Source organism: Amphiprion ocellaris, chromosome 11 (genome assembly GCF_022539595.1).
Source record: "Amphiprion ocellaris isolate individual 3 ecotype Okinawa chromosome 11, ASM2253959v1, whole genome shotgun sequence".
NCBI lineage: Eukaryota > Metazoa > Chordata > Actinopteri > Pomacentridae > Amphiprion > Amphiprion ocellaris.
The window spans coordinates 7749962-7770323 of record NC_072776.1 but is presented as its reverse complement, the minus strand read 5'-3'; the positions used below and the strand labels follow the sequence as shown (position 1 = coordinate 7770323).

The 20362-nt window shown below is 39.2% G+C and overlaps 1 protein-coding gene across 2 annotated transcripts in view; it reads right to left on the bottom strand.

Annotated features, from left to right (window-relative positions):
• The window catches only part of LOC111569954 (glypican-6-like), an 84361-nt gene that overhangs the window by 43682 nt on the left and 20317 nt on the right, over positions 1 to 20362 (bottom strand). For both annotated transcript variants that reach the window (XM_035949122.2, XM_023272427.3), the window contains exons 3-4: positions 12535 to 12926; positions 6557 to 6722 (exon numbers count right to left, since the gene is read on the bottom strand). In XM_035949122.2, the coding sequence (XP_035805015.1) occupies positions 6557 to 6722; positions 12535 to 12926 (558 nt within the window). The remainder of the gene's footprint in view (positions 1 to 6556; positions 6723 to 12534; positions 12927 to 20362) is intronic.

Sequence of the window (20362 nt, the reverse complement as noted above, 5' to 3'; positions counted from 1 at the left end):
GTACCAAAGGTTTGAAGCTTTTTAGATGCTTAGATTGTTATGTTCAAGAATCTCAAGCTGAATGTAGATTCTGTGAAACCAATAGTGGGTGGAAATACTCACTAGTCAGTGCACAGGAGTTCAGAGAAGAGGAGGTTAAAAGATCTGGTGTTGTCTGATCAAATCCTTTGTCTGACAGCATGCTGCAAGAGCAGTAAGTATGTTTTAATGATTCTGCCAATTTGTCAGGATGATTTATTGTTTATAACCTTCGAGTTATGTCTACATGCTATGCGGCCGAGTTTCCTGTGTGTTCCTGACTTCCTAACTGATCACGCTGTTTTGCTTTGGAGCTGTTTAGTATACCTACTTCTGAGTTAAACGGAATTATATGAAAGCTGTTTTGATTTGCAGTGACCCTCCTCTCTAAGGTGACAAGTGGACCCAAATCCTGTAAACAAAATGCCCCCACAGCAAAACAGAGCCACCTGATCCCCTCCCTGTAGGGGTCAAGCATTCGAGTCGTACTGTTCTCTTGGTGTTTGCCACTCAGGCGCTCGCCCACTTTGTGAAGAAGAAGGTGAGGAATGACTCATCTGACCATATCACTTATTTCCACAGTTCTCTGTAGACTAGTGCCTATGGTTTCTGCATCACTGAACTCTCACATGTGCATTCAACTTTGTAATGAGAGGTTTATGCACTGCAACCCTACTATAATGTGCTTCTCTGTGTATTTGTAGACAGACTGTTCATGCCGACAGTCTGATTGTGTCCTGCATTGGCATTCTAAGCCACCTGAGGAAGAGCTGTTGTTGTGTTTTACCTTGCAGTAATATACAAGCATCACTGTCCTCAAATGTGGTCTGCCAACCACAATTCCTGATTATATCTACTGATGTCTTCTATACAGATCCAGATGCAGATATCATTTCAATCCCTGATAAAACACTAACTGAAACACCAGCCAGCGGAGCAAATTTTGTGACTGAAGCTCCTGCCATTCCTGCCCCAGCGGTGAATCCTCTTACAAATCACTGAGATCTTTTCCCTTTTATCGTCTTGATACAAAATTAGAATTAACAGTGCTGGCTCAGCATATTTATACATAACACAGACCATGATTGAATTTTAATTGCATAATTGTATCATGCGCTCTTTGTATCCCTACACTAAATTATTCATATTATTCATTTCATGTGTCACCTGCTTGGATGCTGATGCTAATTGTACAGAAAAATCATCCATTCATTCATTCATTCCTCCATCCATTCATCTGCCTACTTCCTCACTCAATGAATGGTGAAGTGGATACTTCTGTTTAAATATGCACACCTGTTAGAGGATCTATGGACCAGTCATCCTTATACTACCTAATCAGGCAATAATAATCTAATTAACATCACGTGTCAAGCTCAGATGATGCTTTTTCATGGACTGAATGATATAGGAGCCAAACTTAACAGTACAGAAGAGAAATGGAAGACAAAGTGCAAACAAGAGGCCATATAGTCATCTCCAAGACTACCATACAGAACTGTACAACCAAGGCCCCATGCGACAGCAACCTCCATCAACTGTTCTATTTCATCAAGAAATTACGTGGTTGAAAGCATGGGCCAAAGGACTGATAATGGACTTGCACAATAGGGTATGAACAGAGTAACTCTGAAGTGGATGAGTTTCATGAGTAGTAAAGTTCTGATTCAAAGCGAACAGCACAAACCTTATACCAAAGAAAAATATACTCCATATGATGAATCATATTCAGAACCTATAATTCAGAGTTTGCACATGTAACTAAATTTGGTAGGATTTTATCGCACCAGGAAAACTGACCACAGCATCACTGCAGAATTAATCAGAACAATGGACCAACCTTAGCACGACTGCAACTAGTGGCAGTAAGAATCTGTCTTCTGTACCTGCAAGTCAAATGCCCTCAGTTCTCAGAACTGCCAGCCAATGGACCACCATCATAGTACAACCCCAATTCATGCACCCTGGTGCCAAGCACCCTTAGCTCAAGGATCTTGCAGCCAAGCACCATCTTAAAATGCACAATCCAAACAAATTTCTTTAGCTTCCATGCTTTTCAGCCAAGCACATGTAGCCCAAGTGTCCTCCAGATCAATGACCTCAGTGCATCTTAGTCAACTGCCTGTAGCCCCTAAATACCACCGCCAAGTGCTGCCAAGCCCATCTGTATTCCAGTCAACTGCCTTTAGCCTATGCACATCAAAGTCAAATGCCCCTTGACCCACTGCATACCAGCCAAGAGCCAACAGCTCTTGGACAGCATTGCCATCAACCTCTTCTTCAAGCATCATTAGCCTGTATACAGTCAGCTCATGGTTTTCCAATCTACACTCCCCAAAACCCACCCCATGTTTATCTATTGCAGCCATATATCCACCCCTGCTTGTACTTTCATCTCAGTCTGTCCCCTATTCCCAAACTGATCAGCAACATCAGTGCCAGTTAACCTATATGTCACAACCCCCACCAGCCCCAGCATGGCAGCATCAGGCTGAACATTTCATCTAATCAAGACACTGAAGGAGTCTCATTTCCAACTTCACACATGAGGAACCCTAAGAGTTGGTAAAGTTAAAGATGGTTCTTAATGACCTCTTGCCATTGAAAGAAGCCGAAAGGTAAACATATCACATTTTATTAGAACACCTTTACCTGAGCTCTGGCCAGCATGTTGCCATTTGTTAAATCATGACTCACAGGGTTGTACTATGGTTCTTCAACTTTTTGGCATTTGTTCATCAGATTCCCAAGGCTTAAACTAAAGACATGTTTTGTACCACAGCCTCACAGTATAAGTGATTGGGGTAGATTGTACATAGAGTAACTATAAAGGGATACTCCTAAAAGAGACTTAGAGCCAATGCAAGCCTCATCAAAGCTGGATAGTAAATTCTCAGATATGACTGATATCACCATCCCTAGATGGTATGCAAACAGGGAAGGTGGAATTCATTTTCAGTCACAAGGACACAACTGCATATATATAGTGAGAAGCTTCAGAAGGTATACAGTCATATCTGAAGGTAAAGAGAAACATGGACAGATGCAGGTTTCCTTTGTGATGTTTAGATCACAGATAACTCCCTTGAAATCTCTCTCCATACCTTGGTTGGAGATATGTACAGCTTTACCAGGAGCCCAGCTGGCTCAGTTGATTGAAAGTCTATACCTCCTCTCCCTCAGATATTTCTGTGGACAAACTCCACTGTAGTCCTGGATTGGTTGCAGTCAAAAAATGTCAATATGAAGTCTTTGTGGCCAACAGAATTGTAGAAAGACAGAAAGTGGAGTTCCCTCTGCTTACCCACAGAGATATGCAAACCTACCCAGAAATCCAGCATATGATTTACAAAAAGGAAAAAAAAAACTCAGAAAGTAATCATTCAAGATGGATGACACCAGGAGCCATCCTTCCTCTACCTGCATGCTACCCAATGGCCCAGTACAGCAGCTCCTGCCATGGAGATTTCCTCTGAGCTGAGAAGAAACATGTTTCATACAATCTAACAAGTGCACTGTCTTTCCTGATCCTTGTCAATACAACACATGGAAGGATACAGTGGAATCCACATTTGAGAAAATTAAAGAACCCCCTCGATTATTCAGCATTGATCCCTCATACTTGACTTGAGCCAAAGCAGAGGCCCTCTTACTCTTGTATGTCGAATGTGAGAGCTTCCCTGAGGAATTAGAGGCCTTGAAAGCGGGTAGGGAAGTTTCCCAGCAGAGTCCTCTTCTTATAATCTCTCCTCAATTTGCGAGTGTTCTACAGTGCATTGAAGTAGGTGGAAGACTTGGGTAGATAGAAACCTTAGGCACAGATGTAACTCATCCATCCACTCATTTACGAATTTCCACACTCAATAAATGATTGAATGACTCTTGGATCCTTAGGTTTCAATGTGCACAGCAGTTACAGGTTCTATGGTCCAGTCATCAATCAGGTATTAACAATTTATTTTACACCTATATCTTCAATGGTTAAGCAAATAGTTGATTAGCTCAGTAACAATTAAATTGCCAACTATTTTGATGATTTTTCAAGAGTAAAAAGTCAAAATTCTCTGGTTCCAGTTTTTTAAATTAAATATTTACTCCTCTATGGCAGCAAACTGAATATATTTCAGTTTATACATATTACTGAATATAAGATGAAATAAAATATTTGAGGAATCATTTGTGGCTTCAGGAAACACTGATTTGCATTTTTCAACAGTTTTTCACATTGTACAGAATTAACAACTTGATTAATGAAGAACAATGGATTCATTAGAAAAAGAGTCAAAAAAATGAATCGTTGATGAAAATAATCATCAGGCGCCGCTCTAGTTCAATCACATGTAAAGATGAGAGAATTTGATTGGTCCCAAATTCATATTACAGCCTGACAATGACCCCAATCATACAGCCAAAATCATAAAAAGCTATTTTCAGCCACGAGAACAACGAGTCCTGCAACAGATGGTATGGCCCCCATAGAGCCCTGATTTCTACATCACTGAGTCAGACTGGGATTACATGAAGGGACAGAAGCAAGTGAGACAGCCTAAATCAACAGAAAAACTGTGGCAAGTTCTCTAAGTCGCTCAGAACAACCTAACTGCCAACTACTTTGGAGATGTGTGCGCCACTGTGATTGGATTGCTCAAAACTGACTTGTAAGTAACAGTCTCTGGAGAATCCTCAGCATCACCGTTAGATCAGAAGATGGGGAATGAGGGAGATATTTATAAATGAGATCTCAAACCACTTTGTGCGAACAAACAGAAGCATTTTATTAACTGGCATCTAAACATCCACCTCTGGCCTATGATGTCATTCTGCTCAGTATTATAACCAACAAGAGTGCAGTTTTACATGATGGAAGGAGGGGTTGATTTGATTTGCTTGATTAAATTGGTGTATACACCCCTGTGTGCTGAATAAGCTTAACAGGAGGGGGGAATGGGGAGCAATTTTGAAAAATGACAGCACAAAATGTATTTTTAAACATATATTTAGCATATATCAAAAGCAACAAATGTAAGCACATACCTGAATTGTCTTTATTTCGACTTTAAAAAATGTAATTTCTTTGTGGAAACACCAATGCAATTACAGTTTTCAGTGGTGGAAAAGATGTGTTTTATTTGGCATCAGTTAGCAAGGAAACAACTAGAGATCCCTTCTTCTGCTCACAACAGCCCAGTCATGTTTCCACTGTCTCAGCTTTAGTTCAGTCCTACAGGATGAGCCCATCTAACTGACAGCAGGAATCATCAGCGCAGACCCTTCCATCAAATAGTAAAGAAATATATAAATAATACATTTGTATTTGTATTCTTTGTATCCGAGCTGAACAAGTTTCCACTGAATTTCTTCTCACAAAACTTAACACCCCCCGCCGTGCACTCCTGCCCTATTACGAGTCACCATTTAGCCCAGCAGGAGGGCAGAATCCCATGAATAAAATCGTTTCGTAGCCGGAAACGCTAGAAGAAAGACAAATAAAGCACCTTCTTATCAGAGGGGCCCGAAGTGTGTCAATGAAAGTTATGTTGTCAAAATATGATGGCAGCACAGCACCAGCTGTAACCTCTCTTAAAATAGAAAGTCAAACTCGACAACGTAGCACACGGTTTTCTGTAATCCTGCACACTTGCAAAGTTAACACTGTGACCTGAGATATCTTTCTACATTTTTATTCATCATATCAATAAAGTTTGAACAAATCCACTGAGAAATGCTTTAATATGATGTTATATAATTAAGCATCTAAATCTGTGGAGCAGAGAAAGAAACCATTAACTGAATTCAGTTTAACTAATGTGCAGTTTAACCTTGTAGGAATTCAAAGCATTTAAATTGAAATGTTTCAATGATATAAATTCGGTGATATATAAATATTTAGTGGTGGTTATGCTGCATGTATGATTCTGATTATTACAGCCTTTCTTTGTTTCCATGAAACATTAGACTACCAGTGCCCAAAAGTCTTTACTCTTTCATGAGCGTAAGTGTGAACAACATTAAGCAATATTTGGGATATTAAAGCTGAATCCATTACTTCCTGTGATGTAAAAGGGTTTGCAGCTTTTGCCAATGTCACCCAACCGACAACCGAGTCTGCAGCTTTCAGCTTATTCTTTAAACTGCTTTCAGCTCATTGTTATAGTTTGCTGGTCCAAAGCAGGCAGCTTAAAAGATTATTCAACTCATATTATTATCGAACCATTTTTAGCGCATTTCATGTCACTTTCTGGTACACAATTAAAATACAACATTGTGTAAGGCTGCAAATAGCAGCAGGTAATGGCGAAAGTGAAAATTGAATCTCCAAGTGTCTAATTATTGTGAGTGCTTATATGATGTAACCAGCTTCCTGTGGTTTTTTATTTCTTTCCCCCATAACATCCACTAGATCATTCAGCCATACTATAACAAAGTCAGACACCTAGAGACACCTAATATAGAGCGACACATCTAATTGGTGTGATGGGAAATAGCAGAGCACCAAGAACCTGGGCAAAACCCTGGAGCAAAGCTGGGGGAGACTTACCGATGTATTGGTTCCACTCTGGATCCAAATCGGCTTGATTGGCCAGGCAGCCCTTCATGACGTTCAGGCAGTAATTCTTACAGGGTTTTACTGCCGGCATGCCCCGACAAAAGGTGCAGTACAGCATCTTTGTCAGCGCTCGGATACATGCTGGAGTGCTGCTTACCTGCAAGGACACCATGTGACAGCAGACATTAGTATCTGGACAGCGACAATCATTTTAAGCACACTATGTCATTAATTCATGGAAGATGTAGATGTTGCATTGAGTTTATGTAACTTAATTTTCCTAGACAAACCACAGTTGACGATTTGTTCCTTTGCCAGCAAGATTATCTAAAAACAACCAGACTGAATTTCTTAAAATTTGTTGGAAAAGTAGAGCATAGGCACAGGAAGAATCCTCTAAATTTTGATGTGGATCAAGTTCCCTTCCCTTGAAACTGCAAGATAGACTGTTGGAATTGTGCTCTTACAGTGCCCTTCTAGTTTTCCAGTAAGTTATGTGAAGAAAAATGTTTGTCTAGTGCTGCTTGAGAACTTTTGCAAAGTTTTATCAGAACAATTTTACACAAAAAAGCTGCTAAAAATTCAGAAATCAAAAGCAAGTCAAAAAAATGAGACAGTTCCTGCTGACTAAAGACTTTAAATGTGTGCAATCACTGTCAGCTATCAGGAATTTTATGTAAAGAGGGCATGGTGGCATTGGGCTATAAATACAAAGCCCCAACTAATAAGAGCTTCAGGAAGGAGACCCATAAATATCACTGACTCACAGATAATCATACCACATCGAAGAAATCAGATAAATCATGTTTACGAGCACATCGCCATAGGTTTACTTACTGGCTTGCAAGAATAAGCAATATAGGTTTAAAACTGTAACTGGCCTTAGACAGCCCAACAATACTGAAATACATTATTGCATTGCAGAGACTAAATGTATAGATAATAAAATAGGGAGGTAATAAAGTGAGCTACAAGAAGCAACTTTGTTCACTTCTGCTTCCCACTAGCCTTTGGGTAAAATCAATCACTACTGAGATCTTACAACTTTTAAAATGACCCTGTATCTGGTTTTCTTCCATAAAAAGCAGTCACAGAATTTCAAAGCACCTTTTAAACAAGATTTTGCAAATAATCCAATTATAGATAGAGGTGCAGAAATTACGATTAACTACCTTGTATAAATTGACCTAGAGATGCTTAAACAAAATTGCAGATTTCTGGACATATGATCTGTGTTATGACACATTCCTTAGAGCTAAGGCTAAAGTACCTAATTACAGCTTTTCGGCTCATACAGTCAAAGTGGTTTTAGACAGAAACACAGGATTATTTTAGTGGGTGAAAGTTAATTTATTAGCCACAATTAAATTCATAACGCCTTTGAAGTGGGTGCAAAAGAACAACATAATGAGTCAGTTTAACAGCCAATTGTGGCTTTAATTGAGTGTTTGAATTTGTTACTGAGTGTGTTGCTTTGTTAAAACCCAACACAAGCTCCCCGTGTCACAACTGCCCGAGCATGATGCTTTTCAAATGTTTGCCAAGACATCCTGATTAACATAAAGAAAATGTTTGGATGTAAACATTATTTTTTGCTATTTTTTTTACAGACAAATTAGATGAATTCACAGTCTAATTGGGCATTGTTGTACATCAAATGAATGGTGCTAATTCCAAGCTGCGGATTCAAGCGTGTACCTCATTCACTCAGGCGACGCTTGAAAAAACACAATGCTTCAGTAGGATGTCTAAGGACAGAGGAGGCAAATTATAAAACCCCTTTAGACAAATTGATCATTTTAGCCTCTTGAGACTATAGTTGTACAAATTCCTGCAGGGGCCATCAGCTAGAAACTGTGTCTATACCAAAAGAGCAACATCTTGTCAGTGTTTTCTACGTGTAACCTTGTGCGGTGACATTTGAGAGAAAATACAAACTTGACTGTGCGATCCGCCGAACTGATTTTATGACGTGATTTCTGAAGAGCATGTAGCACTCAACATTCAAACTCTCCACATGCAAATGCTTCCACTCTGGAGTCCTGGAGATACATGTGAAATGAAAGCTCCTGGGTAGCAGCTAATATTTTCTCTCTTCCATGACGCACCAACAAGCGTCTTATTAAGCATCTTTCAGTCTGAAACCCTGCTTTTTAAGACTTCACCGTGACAGACCACGCCAAACCAGCACTTACAGTCTGATTTCATTTTAAAAAATCAAAGCAAAACTCTTAGATTTTGGCATTCAGGATGCTCTTGTGTCTTTAGAGACGATGCATGAGCAGAATTTAGCTCTTTTTTGTTACAGGGTGGCTGTTTGTACGGTAAAGAAGAGGAGAAATTATCTTATGCTGTGCTGTACGTGAAAAGAAGATATGACTTTACCTGCCTGAGGGACCAACAAAACCACCAAACCACCTCTTTGTGACAAGCAAAGGCTAAAAAGTGCCCTCTAAAAAGATCTCAAGTGGCAATCAAGCTTGAGGGGGGGAATTAGCAGATCAAAGGCGTAAGCAGGAGGCTGACAAGCGCGGTTTTAAAAACAGGAAATAAAATCTATAAAATTTTCAAACAGACAGGTAAGTGCAGCACAGAAAAAAAAAACAGTTAATTGTAGTGGATTCTCTTGGACAGTGCTCGAGGTTTGGCAGCAGCATTTTGTCTTAACTACGAACATTTCGCCTGCTCAGGACAAAGCGAGGTACAGTAGTGGAGCCTGGAGGAGATAAAACTATAGCTGACCTTCTCCCGGCCTGCAAATTAGAGAATGGGGTGTGTTAATGTTTGATGTGCTTCGACCCCTACTTCGTTCTAAGCCCAGTGATAAGAATCATAAAGTGGTTGTATTTTCGTAGCCCTAGAGAGACGAAGGCTCAAATACACCTGCCCTGACTAACAGACAACCTTCACACATTAACTGGCAGACGGCTGGCGTCGCAAACAAACTTGATAATGAATAATGTAAAAATACTCCTGCAGGCGTCTATCTCACCTGACACAGGTGTAAGGCAGTAACACACGGAATAATTTCCAGTAGAATTAGAGGTTGTGTGTTGAAATAATCATCAGTACTACTGCATAAATATTTGTAGCATCAGTAGTAGGGTCAATATATAATTGCAGGACTTTTTGCAACATAGTTGACAGGTATCATAGTTGATATTTTTGCTGTTTTCAGGCCGAAAATCAACATAACCAAACACCACACGGCATTTTTACAAAAAGATTCTTCTAAATATTATATATACAATTGAGTAAAATTTAAATTGAAAGTTATTTATAAAGATATTGTAGTAAACGTGATAAATCCACACTTGATTCACACACTACTTTATATTAAATAACTAAGAAAGCCTTGGAGTCTTGCCAGTCTTTTCTTCAGGAGGAAATGACGTCATGTGGAGCAGATCATGTGATCTGGAATTAACACACTTCTTTGAGAGATGTTTTTGTAATGAGTAACTTAGTCGAAAGTGATACAATTTGTTATTTTCCATATAAAATTTGATATATTGCCAAAAAAGAAATATCTGTCATGATTATCTCAAGTTAATAAAAAAGAACACAGTCAAAACAATCTTTGAATAAGCTCATTTTATTATTGTTTAACTAATTAGAAGGTGGTTGTTATTAAATTCTAACGGTTATTTAGTTGATATTTTAATGATATCCAGTCTTTTTCTTTTTAATAAGTGATTGTTTCCATAATAAATAATTATGGAATTTGTAAAAACATGATCATAATTAACATAAAAAATATATTTTTTTTACTTTTAATAAAAAATTATGCAAGATATACCCCATGGACCTCAAAAGTCCCTCAATTATATATCGACCCAGTAACAGATTCTCATTTATTCATTTCCTTTAAAAAAAAAAAAAAAAACATCCTAAAATAAATATTTTCCTCCACCATGTTCCATCACTTATTATTAATATAGTTGTTTATCAATTATAAGACAATGTTACTGATTTAGGAGTAAAAAACAATCCTTTTCTACACCACACTCAGTAACTTCACACAAATACAGTGTAGTCTCTCACCGTCCCTCCCCTGAAAATCTTACAAGTAGCGGTATAAGAAAAATTAATGCACAAATCCAATTAACATGTTTTTTCTCCTTCTATCCTTGTCTAAAAATGAATAAAACAGATCATACAGGCAAAACGGAATTTTGCCTTGAGGAAGGACCTACGCATCGTTGTTAATAAAGCGAGTCCAAGTGTTCTACAGGAAGTCTTGGTTTTCTGTTCAGGTCTGGTGTTTTTGATCCATGCACCTGTCCTGTGACTTTATGGTGTACATGCAGTTCTTGCAATTCCAGCCTGATTGTACTAAAATAGAAATGCAACTAAGCGACTGATTGAATTAAATAGCTTGACATCATGCTGTGAAATATGAGAAACTTTTCATTTTACAAAACCCATTAACGGTGACCATAGTTTTCAGAGAAACAGAAAGCAAACAGAGCACATTGTTGCCATGTTGTTCACTACTTACTGCAGTGAAGGCTGTCATATAACGGATAAAGAGTTCTCTTTTAGTCACCCATTTGAGAATTTCTATGAAAAATAATAACCACCTGGATGATTATAAGATTTTTATTCGCTTCAAACAAACAGACGCAGATGTGCTGTTTAGGTGAGAACCTGGCAGTGGTTTGTGCTGTGTTTGTGAGATCCACACACATTTGCGCCTCCTCAAAGCCTCTGCTGGGTTTTGTGTTTTGTCTCCAAAGCTGTAAAAAGAAATAAAGTACTACATCACCTACTTAAATTCAATATGCTGTATATCCCAGCAGCAATAAGCATGGATGTCACATCTTAGAGGCGCTTGGAAACTGACACCTCTTGCTGGGTGTCTGTTTTCATTATGCTTACACCCAATCTCTCGTGATGAGTTTATACCGAGGGGATCAAAGGGCTGCAGTCCCAGACACATGACCTGGATCTCGGGTCCCGCTGAAATGTCAAGAGGTGAAGCTGGGACATGCTGGCTTGTGAGAAACGCGGGGTGTAACTCAGTAAACGCATACTAACAACACATCCTCTGTGGCTACTTCTAAATGAGCGGCTGGTGTCAGGGAAGTGAAGGGAACGAGTTCAATGAGTGCAACGTGGTGGTACGAGGTGAAAATGAATGCTGGATTTCTCAGAGAACAGCAGCTCCTTTTTCTCTCTCAATATTGAGCTATTCTTTATTTTCATTACCTCCTAGTTATATATTGTACAAGGGCTCTATAAATATTTATTATAGTCTTGATAATTTAATCTCACTGATATCACTACAGTATTGGAAAAAAATCTACGGAACCAGTGCTTCTCTCAGCTCATAAGACGGCATGTAGAGACAACCTTGTTGTTGTTGAGTGTGACTAAATCCGAGCCTTGGCCCTTTGCTTTGCCTTTAATCTTACTTTGTACATGATCAAAACTACACACTCTCCCAGGGCAGTATGATATACCGCAGAAGCTGCATTAAGATTACATTGCATCAAACAGAATACTAAGGCAGGAGCATGATTAATGGCTTCTGTACACTGGGTGAACAAATATTAGGCAAGAGAGCAATAAACAGTGATGGCAGAAATTTCTTTTTCTCTCATTTCTCTTGAGCAATCCACGTAGCCTTCAACGCTGCTTTCTAGACAGCGCCTGAACAAGCCGCCTTAAGCCCCGAATTTCCTGAAGACATGCACCGTCAGAACCCACATTAGTCAGACGGGAGAAACTTGTTGCTGTTCAAAAAAAAAACATTAAAAAAAAACAGGGGAGATGTGCGTTTGCTGCAGAAACACAAAACAAACAAGACCTTGAGGTTCTTAAAATTCATCAAATCCTGAATATTTTGCTCCAGAATCAGCAAGTGGAATCAAGTTAAGTGACAGAAACAAGCAGCTGGTTGGTTATTTAAACATTTTTATAATCCTGTTAAATCTTAATTTGACTAAAGTGGTGAGAACTTTTACCTTGGACACTCTCTGGGCCACCTCCCGGCCGACAGAAAGCCCTTGGACAAATGTGCGTGCTGCGATGAATGCGCGGGTAACCTGAGCCTTGAGCTTCCTGGGCACGTCTCCAAAGGGCTTGAGCTGGTCGGTGTACTTACTGATACACTCCAGATAGTCCTCGGTGATGACATACTGGGAGTTGAGCAGCGTGAACATACGCTCCAGCAGCCGCGACCAAAAGTCATTAAGCATCTCTTCCAGGTTAACGTTCCCTCCCGTGTAATAGCGCTTCAGCTCAGCAAACAGGTTCTCAAACACCTCCGAGTTCTGCATGTATGGCTTGCCGTAAGTCCTCACAAACATCTCGTTCAGGGACCTCTCGGTGTTCTCCAGCAGCTCCAGGAAGAATTCTGGAAGAAAAAAAGAAAAACTTATTGTCCAGATTCCTGTCATGCATGGCTGTGTCGACAGGAATTACTCTGTACAGTGCGTACATAGTTATGCTTTCATAAGATGAACTTGGAACCTTCCCTGCGTCTATGATTAAAATAGAAATTGACATTAAATGTGTCTGATTGCAGGACAGAACGCTGCTTTAAAAGGGATGTCTGCTTGATTGCAGTGCAGACGGCAAACAAGCCAAGAACCAAAAAATACCAAAATAGGAATTAAATTAGGGCATGTGATGTTGATTTCATTTTGAAGAGGCTGCACAGCTTTGTTGATTTTTATTTCCTGTAAACTACTTTTGACATGGCAATAGGAGCCTTCCTCATATACTTCCGGAAAGCAATAAGTTCTGTGTTTGCTGTGCAAGAGGCCTGTATTGTCCAAAGCTCATATGTACCTTAATAGAAAGGATATATATATTGCTGAATGATTTCTTGTGTACACATTTGCACATTTGAGTATTTCTCCATATGTTGGAAGCATAAGGTGGGCAGATGAAGTGTAATAAATTATCCTTTAGTGTGAGAGCACAATGCAGTTTGTCTGTAGGGTCCGCATACCTTCCCCATTCTCCTTTCCTAGGCACCACTTGTTGTTTGGCTCATGACCTCAACGACTCACTAGAAATTGGGATAAAATGGTAATATTTCTGACCATCTGCTCTCCATAATGATAGTGCCAGCGTTCAAGGGCCAAGATTAAAATTTAAATAGGCTTCAAAACTCATGCATTTGACTGCAAAGACAAGTCCGAGGAGACATCAGTCTTATAAAGGGGAGCGTAGTTTTACTGAATGTCCTTTATATCCCTGCGTTAAATGTCTAATTCAAAGCTTTAAAGCTGCACAGTTAATCAGTTAATTAGTTGGTGGGGCGGATTGTTTTTGTTGTTTTGTTTTCTGCACACATTATCACCTCGTAAATGGTAAACAGTTTCACACATACAACAGCCAGATATGCCTTTCTTTGGAGTCACTTCAGGACAGCATTCTGCACACATTACAGCCCAATATTTGCTCTCCCTTCATTTCTATTTTGGTCTCTGTCAACTCCTGACAGACAAATCTGGTTAGCTAACTGCTAACTCTGTCTGGTGGGTAGCGCACAGTGGGTTCATCAGAGATTTATCATTTACAGCCGCTACTTGTCATTAGCATTTGGGCTAATGACAGCAGAAAATCGCAGGGGAAAATTATAATACAGTCTGACCTACAAAATTAAGTGATAATTCTTTTTGTGAATTAGTTACATTTCACATTGCACCTTTATTCTTTGATTCAATGTTATTAGTAAAATACTGATTACTGCTCTCTTAAATTCACTAGCCTCAAGGCGGTGAAGGTCAGTGGAAAAAGGTGTGACAGTGCGGACAAAGCCAGCAGAAAAATACTAAAAATAAGGGGATAATTAAAAACAAGAGCTATTTGGAATCTTTCCTGTAACGGCATGTACACTTCTGACACCATGGACACTGACTACTAGTTTTATCTCAGATGGAGACGGACCATTAAGGCTACTACATTTACAGAAGCAGCTCCCTGTGCATATCTCAGTGAGATGTTCTCTCAGCAGTTCAGGGGAGCAAAGTCACATCTGGCCCCTCTGAGTCTTGCACATTTGCAGGCACTTATCGCGACGTCCCAGACAAAAAGTGTAATGGATTTGAAGTGGTCATTAATTCCCAGCAATGCAGGTAAAATTACAGCTTGTGGCAGCAGAGAAACAAAATGGCACGACTCTCGGTGACACCACACCAAGTCACATCTGATTAGTTCTATCAAGAGCTGTCCACGTCGCCCACTAACAGAGAGCAAAATGTGAAAAAACATGCCTCATTTTCAAGGTTGTAGGATGCACAAAGCGCTATTTTATAATGCGATTACATGAGTGAGACAAATGTATTTTTAGCCACAACCAGCAGCTATTATAACTCTTGATATTAGCTTGAAGGGTAAAGGTTCTAATCCCGCATAAATCTGCTCAGTCAAAAACTGCCTCTGATTTATCACACGCCACATGCCTATAAAAGATTTGCTTTCTCTATTCTTATCACAGTTAATTATTGTTCATTAGCACATCTTATCCGGCGCCATCTCAATGTAATACCTCTTCTGGGGATCTGATAAAATTAGCTTCCCTTCACACAAACCTTTCTGATGTGACTCCACATACATATATTACTATACTACATCTTTTATTACTGCATCCACTATGGTTTAGTACAAAGTATTTCCAGTATTCTTGAGAATATGTTTCAGTGTTTTTGGTAAAGAAAGTATTCAGACTGATTAATGACAGCTTCAAAACAGATATTAATTGAAAAGGTCCGTTCGGGAAAAAACAAAAAAATCGGAGATATTAATTGAACATAATCAAAGCAGTTCAATGTCAAAATGGGATGTATATATATGACAGAATTTTAAGCTCTGTTTTGGAGTGATTACTATGAATAATTACATTATTGATGGCCTCGGTATAATTCAGCGAGTGAAATATTAAGTTAAAAAAGACATCATCGTCTAATTAGTGAAAAATCATTAGAGGGATCATAGTCTACAATGAAAGATTTAGTGAACTGTCAGAAACTTTTTTAAAAATATCTGGAAAGCTTACATTAATCCTTAACACATATTGGTAATTAAGAAATCTGTCCAAATTAATGGTTGCACGAGCTGCAAACAGAGGATAATGATGCTGAAATGCTGGACAGTAATGATTCAAACACTTCCAAGTTGCAGAGTTCAGTACATTTCGCTGATGAAGCTCAGTTTGTGTCTGACTCCTCAGTGTTGTGAACAGAGCTGTGCTGAGGTCACACAGAGTCATTCTCTCTCCCTGACAGAGAAGAAAGCTTCTGTTTCTGTGCTTCTGCAGAAACCTACTGATGGATGGTCTACTGGAATCAGAGATGGCAGTGGTCTATTTCAGCAACATTCCTGTTTTAAACATTTGAGCTAAATTAGGGACAAAAGTGCAAATTGAGGGGATTTCATTCATAAGTATGCTGCAGCTTTTAGAGGCAATAAAGTCAGCTTGGTTTGTCTTAGCACACAACAAAGGTAGCTGTGGTTGGGATGACATCTACTGTGAGGACTCTCATGGGAAGTGGCCTGCAGAATTAATTACCACACAGTCTCCTGAACTGTGACCAGCCAGCTAAGCAGGATAAAAGGCTTGGTCTTCCACCACCAGTCAGCCGTCTTCATTTGAGTAAATACAATGCATGAAGAAAAGAATCTGCGAGGTCGGAAAACTGTGGTTTAATAGACCACATATTACTGAACCACATTCAAAATCTGTGGAAGTGCAAGTTTTTTAAAGCACAAACACAGTAATCAAAACCAATCAGGCTGCAATCAATACATATATAACCCTAATACTGTCTTAGAGAAAATCCAGATATTTGCACACAAGTAATGGTGTAAACAAGGCCTCAGAGCAGACTGCAAATTTAAGAATCTATACAATGATTCCAGGTAATTAGGACAAACTGAAGCTGGATCTTCAGTGTAACTAATTTGTCCCAGCAGAGACTTGTGTGATATTTGCAGTAGTTTTTAGATTTAAAAAAATGTCATTCAGTTTGTGGTAGTTTGTATTTATTCTGTGTTAAAGCAAGATAATTAAAAAATGCACAAATGTGTGCAGAGGTTGGGGGCAACCTGCACACAAAGAGACAGCTTAGTTTGGCTCAGAGGACAACTTTGAAGAAGATAAAATCTTCTTTTTACATTTACGAGATAAGCTACAGTAGATTTAGTTTGAACAGGGAATGCATATTTTAATGATATGAATAATGATGTTCTTCAAAGTTTCTGTGTCAGAAAACAGAAAAATCTCATTTTCTACATTTTTTATATAAAAACTGAGCTCACCAACTGATGTCCTTCAATACAGACTCAATGATACAGAAGTCTGTTTGTCTTCTTGTCACAGTAACATGACAGAGCTGCTAAAACCAGCCAAAATACGTCGAAAACCATTCTAAACTAGTCTAAAACCAGGCTTAACCAGTCTAAATTAAGCCTAATCTAGTCCAAAAACAGTCTATACTCTTCTACAACTATGTCTAACTAGTCAAAACCATTCTAGTCTAAACCAGTCAAAACTAGTCACAACTTATCTAAAAACCAGTCTAAAGTCTAAACTAATTTCAAACCAGTCTAAACCAGTCCAAAACAAATCTTAATATAATTAGACTATTGCAGAAAACCTATACTCAGTTGGAAAAACTTGGAAAAGCCCTGGCACTACACATTTAGGAAAAAAAAGAGGGTCTGCTTAAAATCATGTGAGACTGGTAATGATTATATATTGTATTCATTCTCAAAAATCAAAAACTCCATAAGGGACTAACAGTACTGAGCAGCATTTGATTTCAAGGCCACACCATCAGTAGCATGCTACCAAATGAGCCACATAAATTTAGGCCAAGAAGCTTTTTTTCTGATCATTTGTCAGATGTCTCTTATGTGCAGTCCTGCAAGCAAAACGCTGTCGGAACTACTTGTAATTTATCATCAGGGCTACTCCGAGTAAATTGCAAAAATTACACAATTTGTCGGCCCTCATGCAGTAAACAGCTGTTATCTCCAGCGAAGCACTCGATGTCTTCTCCTACAGGACTGCAGCCAGTCAGAGAAGGAGCACGTCTCTCACTTTGTAATCATCGAAACTGCATAATATAATGCACGCCGCTCAGTATTCAGCCTCCTCCAGCTATCATGGCTGCACATGAAACTAGCAATTTTGCTGCACTTCACATTCCACTTGTCAATCATAGGCTGGGCCATTGATTGATCTGTCAGGAAGTGGCCGTCTGCACAGAGCTGCTCCGAGTTCTGTGCAGCTGCAGAGAACATGACAGGCTGACCTTTTATGTCTCCATTTCCTTGTGTTAATTCCAGTTGCAAGCCTATTGTGAGTCACACAGTGGCGGTTAAAAGCGCAGGCATTTCAATTTAAACTCACAGCTGGTACATTTGAAAGAGTAAATGGTGCACTGGTGAGTCAAGACAAATGTAACCTGCAAATAAGGATTCAATTTCCTCATATTTAAAGGTTGCTATATCAAGCTCTCATGGGAATTGTTAGCAGACGAGTTTATAAATGTTACTAGGGATTACTGTTGTCCAACATGCAGAGTCCTGGAAAAATTCATGAACAGAAACAAGAATTTGAACGAATCAAAGTACAAATTTTTGTACTTCAAAGCTTTCTATCTGAAATCTGAGCAGAATGCACTCTCAGACAATTCAAGTCTGCAGCGAGGCTGTGGCATTTCTCCCTGAATTCTAAACACTATCCTGGTCTCTGAATGGATGGTCCAACAGGACTTCTTAACTAACGAAGGATTCTGCTGAACAAGCATGCGTTTTTCAGCACTGCCCAGCTTCACATTCATCTCGTCACACACATCCGCATTTGGTAGCTAGCCAGCACAGGACTGTCTTCTATGGTTGGCAGCTTTTGAGAAGTCATTTCAGGTTAAATGCTTTGCTCAAGGGCACCTCGAGAACGACGGAGAGCAGCGAACTCACTTCTCATAATTTTGCACGTAAAAGAAGAACAACTTTCCAACAATACAACTGACACCAATGGGTGCCAGAAATAAGAGTGTGTGGGTAACTCCAAAAAAATCAATCACGGAGGGTGGACCGCATTAATATTCTGCTACACTACCCAGCACCCATGGTGTTTGTGGTCAGAAGGCCCAACAATTGATTAACAATTACAAACCCTGACTTGGTCTTTAATGAGCGAGAAAGAGAAGAATTCTCAGTGCCGGGCACTGTTTTGTACAGTTTCTCTCAGCAATTTCTCCTGTGTTTTTAAGGATACGCATTAAGGTGAGAAACTTAAACAGAAGTTTAGCTTAATTGCAGTCAGTGAGGCTGCGTGATGCCGTTTCTTTCTTAGATTCATACGGCAGCACTGTGCCCCTGAGTGGTTGTGGATATTTCTGCGTGGATGTGTCTTGGCAGAGTCGAGACTGTGCCCTCTCGCTGTGACACATAGGCTGTGGTGTCAGGAATGCGTGGGCTGCCCAGCTACTATCAGCTACAGTAGCACTCATCACAGTCTGCATAAAGACAAGAAAATATACACATACGCTGACTCTGTGTAGGTGGTACTCCAGAGCCAGGTGCTCAATAGATAGTAAAGTGCATCAAAGTGAACTCAAAGCTCTATTGTGGAGATCTTTAACTAAGTGCATTGGTTTGGCATCAAGGCTACCGCAATTGTTTTGGCAACGTCATGAAGAAGAATACAGTTTTGGGAACAGAATCCTAATAAAACACAAATAATATCTGTGAAATCTCTACTTAAAACTAACAGCTCCACACCTAAAACACTCTGATTATATTAGAATGTTTTTTAAAAAAGAAGGGTGAAATTTTAATCTTGGAAATAGTATCTGAGATTTCTCAAAACAAGTTGTCAGCAGAGACCCTCAGCAGACACACAGTCTCCTGCATAAAACCTGCATACTGCATCTGCTTTGACTTCAATGAAATTATGGAGAGTGGCAGGAAACCCCAAGAGAAACAGGGGTGCCTGGAGTCATGCGTCTAAGTGCTGCTGGACAAACCCCATTTCCCTCCTTACTGAAGGCCTCCTCGTGATATTCACTGTCCTGACAGGGGATGATCAAAATAACACTTATTTATTTATGCATGCTTCCAGGAATCACATGTGAGCTCAAGAAAGTGTATATTCCTGGAAAAAAAAAAAGACAGACATCACCCAGGCATTGTGACATTGAGTTTCTGGGCAATGTGCAATCATCTGAGGGTTGCAAGCTGTAACCCAATAGCATTTGTTTCATATAATATGTTGAATAGTTTGAAAAGAATGAGGATGGAGAGACAAGACATTGACTGCTTGGTATTAAATTGCGCTATTAATCACTCAACCATTATTCAGTTGTTGACTTTGGATATATTTAGATAGCCCAATATGAAAATCTATGCTTCCACCTCCTACTTTAGAGGATTAAAATTACATTACATTAGATCTAAAAAGAAGTGTAACTCATGTCGACTCTATATATCTTGTGTAATTTAGTTTTATTTAGACGATATTAAAAGATTGTATAACAAGCACTTAATGGTGAAGGTGGTATCCTGTAAAGGACACATAACAAGGTGCTGAAAGATTAGGCAAAGCCACTTATGTGTTCATTATGTAATCAAGTCTCAGAAAATAGAAGATACTACATTAGCGGATGATGAAGCTTAATTAAAATTATGAAATCAAGGAGAATCACTTATACTGAAATAACACAACCATACGAAACAACAAAACAAAAGCCATCTTTGAATTTACTTGGAAACCTGTTTAAATATAGCACTTGATAGTTGTGTTTGTATCTTGTCTGTTTTGTCAGTTTGGGT